This window comes from Cherax quadricarinatus, chromosome 48 (assembly GCF_038502225.1).
Source record: "Cherax quadricarinatus isolate ZL_2023a chromosome 48, ASM3850222v1, whole genome shotgun sequence".
Lineage (NCBI taxonomy): Eukaryota > Metazoa > Arthropoda > Malacostraca > Decapoda > Parastacidae > Cherax > Cherax quadricarinatus.
Genome location: NC_091339.1, coordinates 112,323 through 134,752, shown reverse-complemented (window position 1 = coordinate 134,752; position 22,430 = coordinate 112,323). Strand labels below are relative to the sequence as shown.

The 22,430-nt window shown below is 36.4% G+C and overlaps 1 protein-coding gene across 1 annotated transcript in view; it reads left to right on the top strand.

Annotated features, from left to right (window-relative positions):
* The window catches only part of LOC128696123 (uncharacterized), a 127,016-nt gene that overhangs the window by 44,088 nt on the left and 60,498 nt on the right, over window positions 1–22,430 (top strand). The window contains exons 2-4 of the mRNA XM_070094790.1: window positions 6,584–6,619; window positions 10,011–10,062; window positions 10,737–10,815. Coding sequence (XP_069950891.1) covers window positions 6,584–6,619; window positions 10,011–10,062; window positions 10,737–10,815 — 167 coding nt within the window. The remainder of the gene's footprint in view (window positions 1–6,583; window positions 6,620–10,010; window positions 10,063–10,736; window positions 10,816–22,430) is intronic.

The following is a 22,430-nucleotide window of genomic DNA, read 5'->3' as shown; positions in this document are numbered from 1 at the left end:
GTTGAATTCCAATAGCCAGGTGTTACTTTAGTTATGTTTATCCAGGTTCGTTTGTATTCATTCCATTTTGTATTCTTCTTTATTAGTCCCACATCATCTGCGAACAGAAATATATCGGGCCATTTCTTCCGTCATGTCATTCACATACACCAGAAAGAGTACAGGTCCCAGTATGAATCGTTGTTAAATTTACGTTTATGCTTGCACGTTCTTGCCCCACTTTCTGGATAATCCCTATTTGTTTTTTCCTTCCCGTTAGTTATTACATCATTCATTGTAGTGCCTTTCCTGTTATTCCTATCTGCTGCTCTAGCTTTTTTTTCGGTCTCTTGTGCGGAACTACTTGAATATCCTCTCTCTCTCTCTCTCTCTCTCTCTCTCTCTCTCTCTCTCTCTCTCTCTCTCTCTCTCTCTCTCTCTCTGCCTCACTTCAATCAGGTTTGTAAGAAAGGATTTACTATCTCTCAAGCAGTTCTGGTTGTTTAACAATCCATTCCATGGCAGAGACTCCACCACACTTCTGAGTATCCTCTCCGTAATCCTACATGTTTTGCCTGTTTACGACACTGACCTGTAGTTTATTTCTAGCTGTCTGTCTCCCCTCTTATATACTGGCACTACGTTTGTGGTCTTACCTCCGGCAGTTGACCCTCTTCAGTTGATTTGTTGAAGATTTTATCTAGAGGTTCACATTGCTACTGTTCCCTCTTTCAGAACCCACGGAAAGATATTATCTGGTCCTATTAACTTCAAGATATGTAGCTCACAAAATAGTTTCTTCACCACTTCTCTTGCTGTGTGCATTGTGTCCGGTACTCGTTCATGTGTGTTTTCTCTCTCACTCTTTAGCAATTTCCTTCTCTCCGAGTACACATTAAATCGTTTGTTCTGCGTTATGCAGATTCCCCAGTCATTTCTGGTAAAATTTACTTCCTCTTTCTTTAGTGCTATTATCTGCCATTTACTGGTGTCTTCTTCTAGAGGTCACTCAGCTATTCTTTTTTTTCTTTTTCCAGCGCCCACTTCCCTGATTTCTTCTGTCTATGCGTTCTGTATTTTTTCCAAGCTCTAGTATATTTAGCTATTACCACTCTGCACCTCTGGGTGAATCACGGGTTCACTTTGTTCTTAAGTTGTCCTCTTATTCTTCTGGGTATTAATTTATCTTCTGCCTCCAGAAACTTTCCAGCTGCACACTTATTAATATTTTTCGTTGTCTTTATTTCCAGTTTTCTTTCCTACTGCTGTTCATTCTCCCTTCACTCTTGTGCTGATTCTATGTTTACTTCCACAAGATACTGGAAACTCAGCACTATGTGGTCGCTGGCACCGAGGGAAGGGGGCCGTCTTGTAATCTTTTTTCAACTACGTCAAATTTGTTTAGGGTGGAAACTAATTCCAACCTTGCAGGTTTATTCCCTCTCCCCCCATTCTCGCTCCCTCTCTCTCTCTCCATTTATTCCTAACATTTTGGCACATAAAATATTCCATCACCACATTCATTATCTCACCTTTCACATTTCCGGTACACTGTATAGATCCAAATTCTCCCAGACTATTTCCTGTGATAACTAATTACCTTAGTGTTGTCGTTGTATTCCTGTCTTTGTCTCACTGCTATCACAATCTTGGATCTCCAGATCTTCAATGTGCTTACTGTGAATTATTTCCCTTTATTCTTTACTCCATTCATGTCTTCAAAGCTCCACTGGTTGTAAAATAAACTAACGGCATCAGCGGCAAATCTAATATTCTATCGTTAATGCTGGTATTACACTGGTCTTTTCTCCAGCTGTTTGATATCTTTCCTGTCTCCGGTGGCTTCTTGTTAGCGTATTTGGTTATGTACTTGTATGTTTGTATACGTGTGTACAACTGAATTTGTTTCTATTAATGGTTGCTACAGTAGCAGAGCTATGTTCCTTTGTCTCGTTGTCAGTATTTAGTTTTTTCTATAAATATATAAAGTTTCTAGACTTTGTAGTACATTTTACATCATTTGAATGCCCCTCCAGCAGCCTACCACTCTAATTGTAAAGAAATTTTCTTAGGATGATTGAAGCCCCGTTTTTTATTTAAATTTATAGTTGTGGCTTCTTGTTCACCCTGTTTGAGCTGAACTATGTGTAAATTCGTGCGTCTATATATTTTAACGTGTTTATATATGATAATGCTATACAATACCCACAGGTTGATAAAAAAGACACATGTGCAGCAGTTGGGTATCATTATTCCGAAACGTTTCGTTCACACAGTAGGGTTCTTCAAGGGTGATGGACTAATTACGTCGTCTTTACATCTACTGATTCTACTGCCTCTGTACTTGACTGAAGAAGTCTACTGTGTAGGCAAAATGTTTCGGAATAAAGATACCTAACTCTCAAATATGTGTCTTATTTATCAACGTGTTTTTATATAACATTTAAGATTTACAAGTAAATTTTAATCTTCCAGTAACACTGGGCACGCATCATGTATGTTTCTGATTCACCAGAATTCTCACTACTCATAACACTAATTTTTTAACACACATACTCTAATACAAATTAGTTAACACTAATCTAATATGTTCCCTTCCAGCGTCGCGAACTGACACACTCAGGCAGTCTTATAAGCGTAAGGAAGCATTATATTTTTACATATTAAAAAATTCCTTAAAAATCATGTTATTCCATCATATGTTTCACGTTCTCGATTTTTCTAAGAATGCTGTGTTAAGCTTTGATTTTTTTTCTGGTTTACAAACTTCAGAAACCAGTTTAAATATGAATTTTGGAAGTTTATATGTTACATTAAAATATTCTGAGTTTACATGTCATATGAATGTAATTATTATAATTATATAACTATGTGTTTTGTATATATATATATATATATATATATATATATATATATATATATATATATATATATATATATATATATAAATATATATATATGGCAATTTACACTTACAAGTCGTTCATTGTGTGGTGATATTTGTTGTATTAAAAATTTTTAAATATACTTCTCTTGTGTCATTTTGATTTTTAAATAATATATTAGTGTGGTTCCCCTTCATAAATTTCTACGTGTGCTTAATTGAACTCATTTTTTGACGTGATTTACACCATTTAAAATGTATAATAATTATCTACTTATGACATTAAATGATCTAGACTCACAGTTCCTTTGACTTGCTATGAGCCAAATCTTACCCATAAATTGGAGATGAATGTCAGACTTTTCTTTTTCTCCTGGACGTCGTCTTGTTGCATTTCTAATTTTGTGGGTTAATTGTGAATTATTCCAGCTACAGTACTGTGATTTTTTATTGATGTTGTAATATATCTGTTTTTTTTATTATCTCTTTATCGATAAACCTTTTTTTTCCTCACTGCACCAATTGATCTTTATGGTATTATCATCGTGTTTATTATTTTTTTTTATCTTGTTCCTAATTATTTTGGTAAACGAGTGTAATTTAAATGATCGATATTATTTACGGTTACTTATTCCTTTCAAGAATATCAGTTGGTGTATATGTGCTTTGATCTTCTTGTACCCTACTGATACTGAGAGAAATATCACTGACGTCCTAATCTGATTTTCAAAGAGCTCTACTTACCAGATTGACCTGATTTACCCCAAAAAATATTTATGCATTCACAATTTCGAGAGAAATTTTTTCCTCGCCAAATTGAGGGATAATTGCAAATTGTTCCAGCCAAGGCATTGTTAATGCTTCAATTTATACGTGTAATTTTTAAACATTATTTTAGGACCAATTCGTCGAATCTGTAAATTACATTTACCTTTTACAATATATTTCCTAACAATTATTGCTCATTATTTACGAGTCTTAAATGTTAATTCTCGACAAGCCATTAAATCATACATTGTTTAATGGCTTACCGAGTAAACAGTTTATTTTGCTTTGCTTCCTCTGTATGTTGTGCAATGTCTCGTGAAAACACGAAAGAAAAGGCTCTGCATAACAGCCACGTCAGTGATTGTCACAAACATGAAAATTAAAACCATACAAGTGGAATTCTTATTTTACCAGAGCTCATGAAAACATCTGATGACTATTCACTATCAGCCAACGCGGAGGCGCACAGAGAAAGGTCACGACTCGCTAACGGAATAGGTTACCAAGGGTAAGACTAACCTGTGGAGGAGTTTCTGATGAAGGATAAGGCCGCTAGTGGAGGATTTATTGACACCCACACTAGTGGAAGGGTTATTGACCAACGATAAAACCCATTAGTCGAGTTACTGACCCAGAATAAGACCCAGTAGTGGAGAAGTTACTGACCAGTGATAAGACCCACTAGTGGAGAAGTTACTAACCAGTGATAAGACTCACTAGTGAAGAAGTTACTGACCAATGATAAGACCCACTATTGGAGAAGTTATTGACCAGTGATAAGACCCACTAGTGGAGAAGTTACTGACCAATCATAAGATCCACTAGTGGAGAAGTTACTGACCAGTGATAAGACCCATTAGTGGAGAAGTTACTGACCAGTGATAAGACCCACTAGTGGAGAAGTTACTGACCAATCATAAGATCCACTAGTGGAGAAGTTACTGACCAGTGATAAGACCCCCTAGTGGAGAAGTTACTGACCAGTCATAAGATCCACTAGTGGAGAAGTTACTGACCAGTCATAAGATCCACTAGTGGAGAAGTTACTGACCAGTCATAAGATCCACTAGTGGAGAAGTTACTCAGGGTCCACTGCTACAGCAACAACGGTATGGACCTTATAATAGCAGCAGCTGTTGTGGAAACACTCAAAACGTAACATCAGAAATTTTAAATCAGTTTTAGAGAGACTGGATGAAGATTTCAAGGAGACTATAATGATGAAGCTGTAGAAAGACATCGAAGTCACGAATTCATGGAACATGATAGAGAAGGTTATTCTTTTGCCAAAACTGCTTTCAGTGTTGATAGGCAGAATCTGGAAAATATCAATGACACAAGAACTCTAGGTCAAAATATGTATTACAACCACAACCATCTTTTGGAAAATCCTAGAAAAATGATGCTGCCATATCACACCCTTTTGTATCTGTTACAAAACAATCTGATCTTAATGCGGCGACAGAGGTCTCTCATTTATTGATTACAAAGAGGAGACACACCAAAATTCTTTAAGAAAACATCCCCCTAAGGCATCCTGCCCCATTTACTGACTTTCTTCAGTCAAGCATTTGAAGATCTTGATTGTAATAAAGAATACGATATTATTTATTTGGATTTTATTAAATTTTTAATAACGTACTACACGAAACACTTAAAGAAAGTGGAGGCTCATGGTATTGGGGAAAGTCCTGTCATGGATTGAGGCATGGTTGACCAACAGGAAGCAGAGAGTGTGCATGAATGGGGTGAAATCTGAGTGGGAATCAGTAACAAGTGGCGTCCCACAAGGATTAGTTTTAGGCCCACTATTGTTCATAATTTACATTAATGCCCTTGACGAAGGAATAACAAGTGATATCAGCAAATTCGCTGACGATACGAAAATAGGCAGAATAAAAGATGCAGAGGAAAATGCTATTATATCTCATGAGGACTTAGACAAGATCATGTCGTGGTCAGAAAAGTGGCAGTTCAATGTAAATTCAAAGTCCTAAAGCTCGGGAATGTAAATAAGCCTGGCATTTATAAACTAATATAGAACTTAATCATACAGAATATGGAAAGAATTTGTAAGTTATGGTAAACACCAACCTAAACCCAGGACAGCAGCGCCTGAGCATGCGCAATAAGGCTATCAAATTTCTGGGATTTATATCAGGAAGTAAAAGCAACAGAAGTCCAGAGGTTATACTACAGCTCTATACTTCATTAATATGATCTCACTTGGATTATGCAGCTCGTTTCTGGTCTCATACTACAGGACGGATATAAATTTATTTAAGAACATACTGAGAAGAATGACAAAATTAAATCTTCCTTACGAAAATAAATTGAGAGCACTTAATCTTCATTCTCTTGTAAGATGTAGAATGAGGAAGGACTTGATGGAAGATGAGAACAAATATAGGTCCTATAAATAGGGTTCTGAGGATTTCCCTTCAAGAAAGAACACGATATATTAAGTTCAGGTTTAGAAAAGATGCTAGAAAGTAATGGTTTGAAAATAGAGTACTCGGTGACTGCTACAGTTTGCCTCGTAGGGTTATTGAAGCTAAAACCTTGGGTAGCTTCAAATGCTTGTTGGATAAATCCATGTTTGAGTGGTACTTGCAGAACATAAGTTAGCAGGACTATCAAAGCCTATTCCTTGGGAAGCCTTCAGACTGGGCTGAAAAATATTTTTTTTTACAGGGACTGGGTTTAAAAAAGACCTGTCTAACATGGGCCAGTAGACCTGCTGGTGTGTTCGTCCATTCTTACTTTTTATGCTCACTAACCCTTTCCCTATTACTGCAGTAAAAACAATCATAATGAGACATATATATATATATATATATATATATATATATATATATATATATATATATATATATATATATATATATATATATATCATGTAATTTAATCTTTGCACAAGAGATACTAATATGTACATTCTTTGATTTTCAGCATCTCGTACCGACACCTTAAGACAGTCTCGACGGCGTAAGCGACATTATTTTTTTTAGCTCTGTTTTGTAACATTTGTTGTAGTGTTTCCTAACCGAACCAAGTCAAACCTTGCATTTTCGCTGTTGTGGTATGCGAATACAATAGTTTTGGTGTCGTGAATTCTAGTCTAATTTGTAAATACTAATTCTTGCCAGGAATGGCATGTTATTCCTGCCATAAAGTGTGCACATGATTTTTGGTGTAATATAGTAATAAGGGTTTACCCTACGTTCTCAACCATTAACATTCCTTTCTTAATGTCGTGTCCTAGTCTAGCATATGATTTTAATAAAATAATTCCTGTAAATAGATATATGTAAATAAATAAATAAATTATACATACATATATATATATATATATATATATATATATATATATATATATATATATATATATATATATATATATATATATTATATATATATATATATATATGTTTGTAGGTATGTATATACATAATTTGCTACCTAAACAACACTTTAAACTGCTTGCCTTTTTTTAAAGAAATGTTAATAAACTTTCCTTAGGATTTTTTTTTATATTGTTGCTACCAATAGTTATAATTTTCATTTTCAAGATGTCATTTTGAAGATTTGTACATATCTTGTCATGAAGATGCTGGTGTATCTAAACTTAATTAAAATTTAAAAAAAAATGCTAGATAAGTTTTTGTTAAAAAAAAAAAAAACATTTATTAGACTTGATCACGATTCATCTCACAATCACTAATTATTGATCACTGGGGAGTAGACTGTCATCACAGAGTAAAGAAGTGTGCTCTTGGAATACAGGCAAGACGTTACATTTTCTTAGGATGCAGACAAGATGTTTTAGTTTTGTTACCATGCAGCAATAACATGGAAAAGCTTCACCCTTAGAGCCCCACCTTGTTGTGGGGAAGGGGAATGTTATTCACTCTAGAGATACGACAACGGAAAATTAATTCATGTTTACCAGGTTCATTTGCTACTCTTCAGGACGCCTTGCTTGCTGGGTATTCCTCTCTCCGTCTGCAAAAACTTCAACTCCATCTAACCCTTACTCAGATCTCACCCACCTTAGCTACTGCACTTTTCTCTCTCGATTCGCAGTTTAGCCTAGCCACAACACAATAATTGACATTCTTGTGATTTTGTTGTGTTGCTTATCCTCCTTTTATTCTTATAATTTACTGCACCGAACAGATGTGGTTACAGGTAGAATCTGGTGGACATTTGCATTCTGGGTATTCTTTATTCCCTTGACACAGTTACGTTTATGCTACGGGCTGTTCTATTAAAGTCAGATAACAATAGGTAATAGAAAGTTACTAGTAAATAATACTCTACACCTTTCTATAATTGGGGTAATTCAAAAATTTACCAGCTACAGATGTTTGTAAGTACATGAGGGTATTAAGCCTAACAAAGAGTTCCAGAGGAACGTTTTCGGGTATAATAATTCAACTTCAGACTTACTCTGTGCCAAGAAACTTTATTTGCTAACCATTAATTCTATTTTTCTTAACATCGATTCATGAGTCCACAGATAATCCCTTGTACCTTATTCATTCCATTACCAAGCTATCACTTTAGTCGGAACGACGGAAGATTACTATATGGATTAAATTACTGAGTCTAAACAATCTAAAGAAGGAGAAAGTCATCGCAACCTTCAATAATCGTATTATTCGCCTGGATGCTCATCCGATCAAAGCAGAGGTAATAGCCGTTTTGGCAATCCAGGAAGAACAGGAAATCTAACTAAGGATGATGGCAGTCATGGCTCTAAAAGCCAGGAGGAAACTTAATCCCATAATTCCTGAGGCCTATCTAGATATAATGGATGGAATAAGATAAAAAGAACAACAGCCTACTTACTATAAAAAATAATCAAATTTCGGGGCGTTCAATGTCGTCCGATATTCAAGATTTCCTTTTAGACATTTGATAATGTACAATCTGTTGTAATATAGAACCATGGGGTCACCAAATGTCTAAAAATAGATATATTTGAAATTACCCAGTACTTCAGTTGTTTGGTATTTACCAATCTGACAAGTAATTTCACCCTAGACCTGTGCAAATGCAATATATGTGTAGAAGAAGATAATTTCAGATCTCTGCCAACAAACGAAATCCAAAATGCGTTCTATCATCATGAGGCATCATCCTCCTATTTATACTCCAGAAACAAAGACGAAATAGAGAAACAACTGAACACTAAAGCACACGATGTTAAAGAAAAATAAATCCCTAGGCCCCGACGAACCTTTTTCTAGGGTTCTTAAAGAGTGAAAAATGGAATTCAGTGAACCATTAACTAACCTTTTCAATATGTCTCTTCAGACAGATGTAGTGTATGAGATATGGAAGATGGCTAATGAAATTCCTATTTTTAATGTAGAGGATAATTCATTACCGTCAAATAAACGCTCAATAAGCCTGACTTCAACTGTAGGCAAATTATTAGTCAATTATGGCTGATATAAGAAGCCTCCTGGAGAAGCATAATTTGATGCATGACACTCAATATTGATTCACGTGGGGCAGTTCCTGCCTGACTAATTTACTTACTTTCTTCAGTACAGCATCTGAAACAGTTCATCAAGATAAAGAATACGATATTATTTATTTGGATTTTAGTAAAGCTCTTGATAGAGTACCACACAAAAGACTGTTAAAGAAAGTGGAAGCTCATGGTACTGGGGGGTATATTCCAGTCATGGATCGAGGCATAACTGACCTATATTAGGAAGCAGAGATTATGCATAAATGAGACGAAATTTGAGTGGGGATCAGTCACAAGTGGCGTCCCACAAGGATCAGTTCAAAGCGTTGAAAGTTTGAAGACTGTCGAATAAGGTCTTCACCACCTTATACATTAACACCCACTCACGTGGAAACTTGCTTCGTCCATTGCCTCACCATTCACTTTCGTCTTCAAAGCACTGCCCATTCACTTCCCTCGGCAACAACTTGGTCATAAGATACAGAACTGCGAGAGAAAAATGTCACCTCCATTCTAGTAGAATTAAATGATCGTTCAGTTCTCTGTTCTGGTAACAGCGCTGTTAACTACGTACTTTCTCACAGTAGACTTCACGAACCGTTCCAATAGGTGCTGTTCACTTGTCCTTATGGTTTGGGCATCTTCTTGCAACCATCTCATGTTTACCTTCGCACTGCTATCATTGGGAGAATCCTGCCAATGTCTTAACGCAGGAACTATCCTCAGTTTACCGTGAAGCACATGAGGCAATGCAGAGTACATTGCCTCTTCCCTGGTGATAGGTCTGTCAATCCTTTCTCCCAGCAAACTTCTCAGACCTCCCCATCAGGTGTTGTTCACTGGACCTCACACTCTGGATATCCTTTCACAGCCACCTCATGTCTGCTGTTCTAGGGAACATTCTGCCAACTAGAGGACGCAAGAACTTCGCAGTGAACGACGCAAGGTATTCACCTCTTGATGCCTGGAGTTGTTCTTCCTGTTTTCTCAGTCTGTTTTCTCTTTTCACTAATGCTGATTTAGCCTCTGCGTCTGTTGGCTCATCTGCTCCCATTTGCAGGTTAATTTTCTGTCTCACTTAGCAAGGAATGCTAACTTCTGATCCACATAGTTGTCCAAATTTTTCTTGTTTATTCTCCCAGCTTTTTGCTGTACAATGGCATCAGCCAGATTCTGCTGAGCATTTACCAAATGCTGATGGGACCACTGCTTTTACTTCGTCAGATCAGAAATGCTTATTTTATGAATAGATATGATCTCATCTGATGGAGCCTGGTTCCTGCAGTGCACTCCCTCCTCCGAGTCTGCCGTAACGCTGTCTTTGAGTTAACCTCCCGCTCTGAATACCAGCCATGAACCTCCTTAGGATTCGAGTGTTTGGCGTGCTCTCTATCTTTCTCACTTGCGCTCGCGCGCGCGTGTGTGTATGCAAGGAAGCAAGCGTGTGCGTGCGCGTGTGCCTGTCAGCTGCACACCTGTCTGTATTTGCATATTTATATTCGCAGAAGTCGAGTCACAGCTCCTGCTCCCACATCTTAAGTTAGCCTCATGCGCCCTTTAATAAATATACCTAATAATTTGAATGGAAGATTCGAGTTTGAAGTGAATTATGTATTTCAGCTTCAGGACAACACGTGGTAATAATTCTGCACTTCTCTTGCAGCGCTTCGAGCAGATACACAAAGACAGTCGCGCAAGAGTAAGCCGAGTTTATTTATTAATTTTTACTACCTTGCACCAGCTCATCATTTTCGGGTTTCTGTTGTGTTTCCTGTATTATATGTATCTATTGACACTGAATTAATTGTTATACATGATATTTTGGTGTCGTTATTTGATAAATGTTGTTGGTCGACTGAACATTTGCATCCCTTTCCATAAGAAGTGAAACTTAAATAACAAAAAAAGGCACAATACCGTGACTGGAACAATACACAAATAACCCGCACATAGAAGAGAGGATGTACAAGAATGGTATACAATACCAACAAGATGAAATTAAGACACATGTGCAACAGCTGGGTATCTTTATTGTAGACGTTTCGCCATCCAGTGGCTTTATCAATACAAATTCCAGGACATAATTTGAAGACAGTAGAACTATATACAGAAGATGGGGTAATCAGTCCCTCAGCCTTGGAGCTGGTGCGAAGAGCACCGTAGTCGTGGACATGTACATAGCCTGCTTCACGACTACGACAACTACTACTACAACTAACCCATCTCTTTGAGTAGGACCTACTTCCACTGAGGGATCCCGCTTACCAGTGACTATGCCCTTGTCTGCTACACGTCCCCTTCCCACCTGACGTTAGTATATAAGCGCCAGCCTCCTTTCCTCTGCTCCAGAACCTCCACGACTACGGTGCTCTTCGCACGAACTCCAAGGCTGATGGACTGATTACCTCATCTTCTGTATACAGTTCTACTGTCTTCAGATTATGTCCTGGAATTTATATTGATAGAACCACTGGATGGCAAAACGTCTACAACAAAGATACCCAGATGTTGCACATGTGTCTTAATTTCTACATAGAAGAGAGGAGCTTACAACGACGTTTCGGTCCGACTTGGACCATTTTACTTTGTAAATGATCCAAGTAGGACCGAAACGTCATCGTAAGCTCCTCTCTTCTATGTGCGGGTTATTTGTGTAAGTGAAACTTAGTTTTGCAAATTCTTAGATAGCCTAGGTAAAGCAAGTTATTGTATATTACCTAAATTGCAGCAAGGTAATTTAGGAGGCTACGTAAATTTCAGGACAAAGTATAAAATGTCATGTGAAAATGGGCAATAATATTTTCATTTTTATTGCTATGGGTGAAGAAGGAAATGCAAATCTTCAGGTGTTTTAAAATTATTTTTGCGCCGAGGAATGTCTTAATAAAATAAATGTGTAGCATGCAGTTGTATGGTTCCTACTGATCAGGCTTCTGACACTGAAGCTTATACATCTACCAAGCATTTCAACATTGCATCGTTGTAATGTAATAACTATATTGTAATAATATTTACACTTAATACCCCCCACGGGGTTGCAGCTTCATTGCATTCGCTCGGGCCATGCTATTATTACCTGCTACACTTGTAGGTGCATCTCCTGCAAGCCTAGTCACCTTATACTATCAGTCGGGACATCATGCGTCCCCTCGCTCATCATCCGTATTTTCCATACATAAATATAGGCGATACGTAATGCCTTATTATTCCACTAAACAAGATAATTACATTAATGAAGAAGATGAAGGCAATTATCCATTGTCTTATAGTTCCATTATTAATCACTTTGAGATCAATTATTCTTTACTTTTATTTCAGGTGCGGGGGGCATAATATAGGGACAGGCACATAGGGAAAACAGGGTTGCTTTTTTTTCCCTGGGGAGAGAGACTCCAGAAGTGGTCTGAGGAGAGAATTGATGCTGCGAGGGTGAATATATCTGTAGTGCCATTTATAACCTCGCCCCTTGCCTCTGTACCGTGTGCCTGGGCCTGAGAATAATCTTCCTATATCCCACCATGAGGCACACTTGGCATCACTTGGCCAGGTGTGCCTCATGGCCAAGTGATGTTCAGTGAGGAAAAATTTCAGTTACTCCGTTATGGAAAAATTGAGTAAATGGAAGCTAGAACGGAGTATAAAACAAATTTTAACTACACAATAGAGCGAAAAATCTGATATGAATGACTTAGAAGTTATAATGTCAGTGATCTCGCCTTCAAAAATCACAATGTGTCACCAGAATTGCGACAAAATGATGGGATGGATAATGAGAACCTTCAAAACAAGGGATGCCAAGCCACTGATGATCCTTTTTTAAGTCACCTGTTCTCTCTGGGCTGGAATACTGCTGTACACTAACTCCCCCTTTCAAAGCAGTTGAAATTAAAAATCTGGAGAATGCATTGAGAAACTTCACTGCACGAATAAATTCAGTCAAGCACCTTAATTACTGGGAACGTTTAAAGTCCCTTGACCTGTACTCCTTGGAACGTATGCAAGAAGCAGAGAGCACGCAGAGCGCGCCTTGAAGAAGTCATTTTGAGAAATGACACGGTTTGCTTGTCACTTTTTGCTTCAAGAAAATCCAAATTTGCATACAGAAATCGCACCCAACGAAAAGGGTTGACAGAATGTGCACCATTCCCCTAATGAAAAGCAGGGGTATTGTGAGTACACTGAGAGAAAACACGAAAAGAATCAACGGCTCAACAGTGTTCAACAACCTTCTATAATACACATGTTGAATTACCAATAGACCCCTAGCTGTCTTCAAGAGAGAACTGGGTATGTTCCTAAAGTCAGTACCTGACCAGACGGGCTGTGGTTCGTACGTTGGATTGCATGCAGCCAGCAAGTAACAGTCTGACTGGTCATGGACCGGGCCACGGGGGCGTTGACCCCAGGAACACACTCCAGGTAGATTCCTGGAAGCTCGAGTCTTCACGTTGCCTACATCTGCCATGTCCCCTACTAGCTAAGCCAATTTTCTATTAGTTTCAAATTTCTCTGCAATCCTATTAGACAAATCATTTTTTTACTTTTTTTTAACCCAGTTTGATGACACTGACAAAATATGGCCGGTAACTGGTTCAGACCAAGATGTACTCACCTGTTCTCCAACATTTGGTTTGAGGGGTTGACTCTCAGCTCCTTGCGGTCACTGCGCGATCCAAGAACACTATCCCCTCATTCCATAACCCCAGTCCCCTGTGTCTCCATACACCCGACTGGAATAGTGCAGAGTGCGGCTTAAGTTGATAACGCAGTTCAGTACTAGCGTTGAAGACATAAAGAGAATCAAAAGAGGCATTCCAAAGCCAATGTACTGAAAATTTGAAGGTGACTGGATGAGGCGTTCTTAAGTTAAGAGCAAAATAAGATCGAAAACTTGGATTAAAAAACAATCAGGCAACCTCTTAAAGGTCCTCCTTCGGGAATACCTAATTAATGGACTTTATCCTCTGTACAGACTCGAGGAATAGTTGTAAACAGTGACACTCTAACAGTCGACAATGGTTGGTTGGTTTATTAGGTTTCAAAATGCTCAACTACAAGAAGTGTAATTAATGCTGTGTGTCAAATGTCGCTAACTGTCAATCCTTGATAAATTATAGTAACAATTCTGTGGTTGGAACGATTCGTGAATAATCATACGCACTGAGAGGAAACACTGGACTGTGTTTCGGTCCTTCCAGGATCATATTTCAAGTCACATCAATTTGTGATTCGATAATGGACCGGGACGGACCGAAAGATAGTCTAGTGTTTCTTCCTGCATGTGTGGATTATATGTGAATTGCTCAAACCACGGTATTGGGGCCTCTTTTATCGTCTCGGGTTTTGCCTCGAATGTGGGTTAGTTGTGAATGCACTAATCCCCAATATAAGGACTAGATCAAACCCTACGTGTATTCATACTGAGATATACATCCTTCCAAGTGTAAATACACACTTGTTCTAAATGTATACACATCATTAATACAAAATTTTTGCTTTGTGCTTGTTCTTTATATTCGTGTTTTTTTCTGTTAATTTTTTTCACGTTCTTCGCAATAATTTTAGGGTTTGTGTTATTTCTCTAAATAGTTTTCATGGGTCTAATTCAAAAATTATAATTCTATGCATTGATGTATTTAAAAACTTGTTGATGAAAATCTGCATCATTTTTATGACATGTTGATAATTTACATAAATGTAATGACAAGAACAATCATCTTCAATTTTATTTCTTACTGATAATCTGCATCAATTTTATGGCACATGTTGGTAATCTTTCTTAGTTATATATGATTTAAAAGTGCATGTATATATATATATATATATATATATATATATATATATATATATATATATATATATATATATATATATATATATATATATATACATGTCGTGCCGAATAGGCAGAACTTGCGATCTTGGCTTAAATAGCAACGCTCATCTTGTAATCAAGTTGGTAGAATTACCGACATGACAAGTGAAAATTTGTGTATGCAATAATTTCGCCAAAATCATTCTGAACCTAACGAAAAAAATATATTTCACTGTGTTTGTTTAGTAATAAATTATTGTAAACAAATCTAAAATATATATAGTTGGGTTAGGCTAAAATAAATTGCTCTTGTTATAATAAGGTTAGGTAAGTTTTCTAAGATTAATTTGATGCAAAATTAAAAATTTTTACATTAACATTAATGAAAAAAATATATCTTTAAACGTATAAGAGAAATTTTTAGAAAGGACTTAATTTTAAATGAGTTCTTGCTAATTGACCAGTTTTACATATTCGGCACGACATACACACACACACACACACACACACACACACACATATATATATATATATATATATATATATATATATATATATATATCTCTTTATATATATATATATATATATATGTGTGTGTGGGAGAGGCACTGTCAAGAAATTTTAATGAAAATAAGAAAAAATTTTGGAGTGAGTTAAACAAGTTAAGAAAGCCTAGGGAAAGTATGGATTTGTCAGTTAAAAACAGAGTAGGGGAATTAGTAGATGGGGAAAGGGAGGTATTAGGTAGATGGCGAGAATATTTTGAGGAACTTTTAAATGTTGAGGAAGAAAGGGTGGCGGTAATTTCATGCACTGGCCAGGGAGGTATACCATCTTTTAGGAGTGAAGAAGAGCAGAATGTAAGTGTGGTGGAAGTACATGAGGCATTACGTAGAATGAAAGGAGGTAAAGCAGCTGGTACTGATGGGATCATGACAGAAATGTTAAAAGCAGGGGGGGATATAGTGTTGGAGTGGTTGGTACTTTTGTTTAATAAATGTATGAAAGAGGGGAAGGTACCTAGGGATTGGCGGAGAGCATGTATAGTCCCTTTATATAAAGGGAAAGGGGACAAAAGAGACTAAAAATTATAGAGGAATAAGTTTACTGAGTATACCAGGAAAAGTATACGGTAGGGTTATAACTGAAAGAATTAGAGGTAAGACAGAATGTAGGATTGCGGATGAGCAGGGAGGCTTCAGAGTGGGTAGGGGATGTGTAGATCAAGTGTTTACATTGAAGCATATATGTGAACAGTATTTAGATAAAGGTAGGGAAGTTTTTATTGCATTTATGGATTTAGAAAAGACATATGATAGAGTGGATAGAGGAGCAATGTGGCAGATGTTGCAAGTATATGGAATAGGTGGTAAGTTACTAAATGCTGTAAAGAGTTTTTATGAGGATAGTGAGGCTCAGGTTAGGGTGTGTAGAAGAGAGGGAAAATACTTCCCGGTAAAAGTAGGTCTTAGACAGGGATGTGTAATGTTACCATGGTTGTTTAATATATTTATAGATGGGGTTGTAAAAGAAGTAAATGCTAGGGTGTTCGGGAGAGGGGTGGGGTTAAATTATGGGGAATCAAATTCAAAATGGGAATTGACACAGTTACTTTTTGCTGATGATACTGTGCTTATGGGAGATTCTAAAGAAAAATTGCAAAGGTTAGTGGATGAGTTTGAGAATGTGTGTAAAGGTAGAAAGTTGAAAGTGAACATAGAAAAGAGTAAGGTGATGAGGGTATCAAATGATTTAGATGAAGAAAAATTGGATATCAAATTGGGGAGGAGGAGTATGGAAGAAGTGAATGTTTTCAGATACTTGGGAGTTGACGTGTCGGCGGATGGATTTATGAAGGATGAGGTTAATCATAGAAATGATGAGGGAAAAAAGGTGAGTGGTGCGTTGAGGTATATGTGGAGTCAAAAAACGTTATCTATGGAGGCAAAGAAGGGAATGTATGAAAGTATAGTAGTACCAACACTCTTATATGGATGTGAAGCTTGGGTGGTAAATACAGCAGCGAGGAGACGGTTGGAGGCAGTGGAGATGTCCTGTCTAAGGGCAATGTGTGGTGTAAATATTATGCAGAAAATTCGGAGTGTGGAAATTAGGAGAAGGTGTGGAGTTAATAAAAGCATTAGTCAGAGGGCAGAAGAGGGGTTGTTGAGGTGGTTTGGTCATTTAGAGAGAATGGATCAAAGTAGAATGACATGGAAAGCATATAAATCTATAGGGGAAGGAAGGAGGGGTAGGGGTCGTCCTCGAAAGGGTTGGAAAGAGGGGGTAAAGGAGGTTTTGTGGGCGAGGGGCTTGGACTTCCAGCAAGCGTGCATGAGCGTGTTAGATAGGAGTGAATGGAGACGAATGATACTTGGGACTTGACGATCTGTTGGAGTGTGAGCAGGGTAATATTTAGTGAAGGGATTCAGGGAAACCAGTTATTTTCATATAGTCGGACTTGAGTCCTGGAAATGGGAAGTACAATGCCTGCACTTTAAAGGAGGAGTTTGGGATATTGGCAGTTTGGAGGGATATGTTGTGTATCTTTATACTTATATGCTTCTAAATTGTTGTATTCTGAGCACCTCTGCAAAAACAGTGATAATGTGTGAGTGTGGTGAAAGTGTTGAATGATGATGAAAGTTTTTGGGGATTTTCTTTCTTTTTTGGGTCACCCTACCTCGGCGGGAGACGGCCGACTTGTTGAAAAAAAAAAAAAAAAAAATATATATATATATATATATATATATATATATATATATATATATATATTTATATATATATATATATATATATATATATATATATATATATATATATATGTATATATATATATTATATATATATATATATATATATATATATATATATATATATATATATATATATATATATATATACACACACACACACACACACACACACACACATATATATATATATATATATATATATATATATATATATATATATATATATACATATATATATGTATATGTATATGCAATAAGATCACAGTAAACAGGTGATTTCAGAATATGCAAAACAACCACTCTGAAAGAATAGAGAAATTCCAAGCGATTTCGTGACTACTCACATTATCAAGGAACTATGAAAGTAAAGCATCCAAGGAAGGTATATAAGGGGTCTGGCCAACACCTCACTATCAGATCCCACAACGGTTAAACACCTGACGCGCGCCGGCCCAACTGGACAGGTCCTTTGCACAACCCACCAACAAACTATTCTACCCAAGAAAATTTTTAAAATTATTATTTGTCCAGTGTATTATTAAATTCTTCCCAAATTCTATTAATTATAAATGGATCTAATTTATATAAACCAAAGGAAATATTCATATTATTGTCAAAACTGCTTTTTATGAAACAAGGTTCAATTATATTCCTGTCGACCATGGACTTGCTTGATACTACTTTCTCAATTGGATTTTAACCATCCAGTTGATTTTCAATAGGTTGAGAAAGTAGTATCAAGCAAGTCCATGGTCGACAGGAATATGAAAGCATTTTCTTTTGGGGGATTTTCTTTCTTTTTGGGTCCCCCTGCCTCGGTGGGAGACGGCCGACTTGTTAAATATATATATATATATATATATATATATATATATATATATATATATATATATATATATATATATATATATATGTCGTGCCGAATATGTAAAACTGGTCAATTAGCAAGAACTCATTTAAAATTAAGTCCGTTCTGAAATATTCTCTTATACGTTTAAAGATATATTTTTTTCATTAATGTTAATGTAATTTTTTTTAATTTTGCTCCAAAAGAATCTTAGAAAATTTACCTAACCTTATTATAACGAGAGCAATTTATTTTAACCTAACCCAACTAAATATATTTTAAATACGTTTACAATAATTTAGTACTAGACAAACACAATCAAATGTATTTTTTTCGTTAGGTTCAGAATGATTTTGGAGAAATTATTGCATACACAATTTTTCACTTGTCTTATGTGGCAAGATGAGCGTTGCTATTTAAGCCAAGATGACAAGTTCTGCCTGTTCGGCACGACATATATATATATATATATATATATATATATATATATATATATATATATATATATATATATATATATATATATATATATATATATATACGACTGTACATATTATTCTACATGAGCTTAACTGCATCTACGTCATATGTAATTTCATTGCACATATATACACGTTACTGTCCTTTTTCATATTTTTCTTCAACTTTCACTGTCTGTCGACATTCGTTCGTTGGTTTATCAGGGTTAAAGACTGTTGACTACGCAGCGAGCATTAAGGCTGCGTATCACCTGAACACCACCAGTTAAGGACACTTTTAAAATACGAAGTAAAAAAAAATTAACCCAGCATCATTGTTTTTCTTCATTACTTAAAATTTTACCATTGTTTAATATCAGTGCAGGTGTAGCTAGGATATTCTTCATTAATTAATTTTCCTAATTTCAAAACTAATATGTTAATTTTTTTGGTTTTCGGCAGCTCGCACAGATCCACAAAGAAAGTCATTAAACAGTAAGGAAAAGCATTTTGTTCGCGTGTTAGTGGAAAGTTGTATATTAATATTGCTTTGTGTGTCCATTTAAGTAACTATTATCTTTTATTGTTTGTATGTCCAATAATTTTGATGTTTTTATGAAGCTCTGAGTCTTAGAACTGCTTTCTTAACATTAGAGGAATAGATAGTGTGTGTTTGTATAGTTGTGTGTACAGGGTGAGGATGTACACTATCATTATTATTTATTAAAAAATGTAATATGTGGGTCATTTACTTTTTTTTTTTAAATGTTGAAGTTGTTAGTGTTGTGTAGCTCAATCAGAAACACTATTCTGTGTTGTATTTTAGCCTTGAGAGTTTAGTGTTGTCACGGCTTATCAAAAAAAGATTTTTTTTTTCAATGTTGTTGTAACTCATTTAAATTCATTAGTTTACGTTTTATTGTAATGGTGAAGTATTTAGTGTTTTAGCAATTCATTAAAAAACACTTCCGTTACCTAGTAGTGTTGCTGTATCTCATTAAGTAACATTACATTTATGTTGTAATGTAATACTCTCTTAATACTGTCAAAAACATTATTTTACAAACTTTTAGTACTTACATATTTAAATTATTATCGTTTAACAGAGAATATATTTTTACCATTGTTTCACTCGAAAATTAGATGTGTTGTGTTTGCTTTGTTGTAAATGCTCGTCAATGTTTTGTAGTGTTGTTACCTCATCACACGGTTCCTAACCATTAAGTTCTACTTAACATTTTGTATTAGTAATGGATTTATGTAGTTAGTCAAGATTATAGTGCAAATATTGCTGCCATTACATCGATGTTTCTTTGTTGACTTGTCTCTCCTGTCTCCACTTTTGGATACAGATGCGTTTGTATTTTGTATGTGGGTATTATGCCAGCCTCCAGAACGTAATGAAAATCGAATTGTTTTTCTCGATAGGAAATTAAAATACTGGAAATAGCAGAATTATTTTAGCCATGCTTATTATTCTCCTGAATAACTAAGCCACACTCAGCCATCGATCATACAAACGACATAAGCCTAGTGAATTAAGCTCTTGAGGCGGGACAACTTGTCGTGGGGTCGAATTCTGGCCTGCCGCAATTTGGTAAATGATTCAAAACCACTTGTTTCGTGGTTTCATTGCTCTCTCTCTCTCTCTCTCTCTCTCTCTCTCTCTCTCTCTATATATATATATATATATATATATATATATATATATATATATATATATATATATATATATATATATATATATATATATATATATATGACTCACGAAATCGTAATGACACGATTGCAAACAAACCATACCCCGGCCAGGATTGAACACGCGGTCATAGAGTCTCAAAACTCCAGCCCGTCGCGTTAGCCACTAGCCACTAGAAATATGCCTAGTTGGACGAATCTTATTGTGGCTAGCTGGTCTAGTGGCTAACGCGACGGGCTGGAGTTTTGAGACTCTCTGACCGCGGGTTCAATCCCGGCCGGGGTATGGTTTATATATATATATATATATATATATATATATATATATATATATATATATATATATATATATATATATGGAGATATTCAATGGAGTATTCAATGCATGAGGCTTGAGAGATACATTACAAGTATATATTGCTACGTTTTTGTCAATAAAGACATTGCAAAATTCTCATCCAGCTCATCAGAGCTGGGGCACATACCCAGGATAAAGCAGGCATTACCCCTCTGAACTGCAACACTAAGCCACTGGAACAGAAAATTATCTGTCCTGGGATCTTTAGTTACCCTGATGAGTCTTTTGCCTAGCTCCTTAAGTAACTTCGATGCGCTCTTTTACCATGAGCTAAAGGTCTCCGAGCCTATGGGAACAAACATAATGGTGAACTTCACCATATTTTTTTTAGAGTTTTGGGACACCCTGAAGCTGGCAGGTGCCTCTCCTTCCTTATAAAGTGTAATGAGGAAAACGACTTTCGTAGATTTTTTTATCGCATGATCCTATTTCCAAATGAGTTTATTTTTTTCATTTACTGTCACGTTAGATATGCGCTACATTATATACAAAAGCAAGTGAGAGACGTTATAAACACAATAATATATATATTTTTTTTTTATCCCGTACCACCAAGACAAAATTAAAAGTAAATTTCATCCGGGGACAGATTTCTGTATAAATCACTGGCTGCAACAACTTTTTTAATAAAAGCCAAAGAACTTCTAGCAAACACTCATTTTTCAAACTGTTGTTAAATTTATTGAGATATTTACAAATTCTCTTCGTGTGGAAACAAAAAGGCCCACCGCGCATACCGTACACACACACACACACACACACACACACACACACACACACACACACACACACACACACACACACACACACACACACAAACACACACACACCACTGCAACCTCAATTAGGTGAGTACACACACACACAGAAGAGTGGTGGAGCATGTACAAAGGAATGAGTTTATTCACGACACCCAGCACGGTTTCAGGGAAGGAAAATCCTGTGTCACAAACCTACTGGAGTTCTATGACAAGGTGATTCGGTAAGGAAAGAGAGAGAGGGGGATGGGTAGACTGCGTTTTCTTGGACTGTTAGAAGGCTTTTGACACGGTTCCACACAAGATATTAGTGCAAAAGCTGGAGGACCAGACAGGTATAACAGAGAAGGCACTGCGATGGATCAGAGAATACCTGACAGGAAAGCAACAGCGGGAACATAAAAACATAAGAAAGGAGAATCACTGCAGCAGGCCTGTTGGCTCATACTAGGCAGGTCCTTTACAATCCATCCCACTAACAAAACATTTGCCCAACCTAATTTTAAATGCTACTCAAGAAATAAGCTCTGATAACTCTATCAGAGCTTATTTCTTGGGTACGAGGTGTCGGAGTGAGCGCCTGTGACGAGTGGGCTCTACAGGGTTCGGTCCTAGAACCAGTGC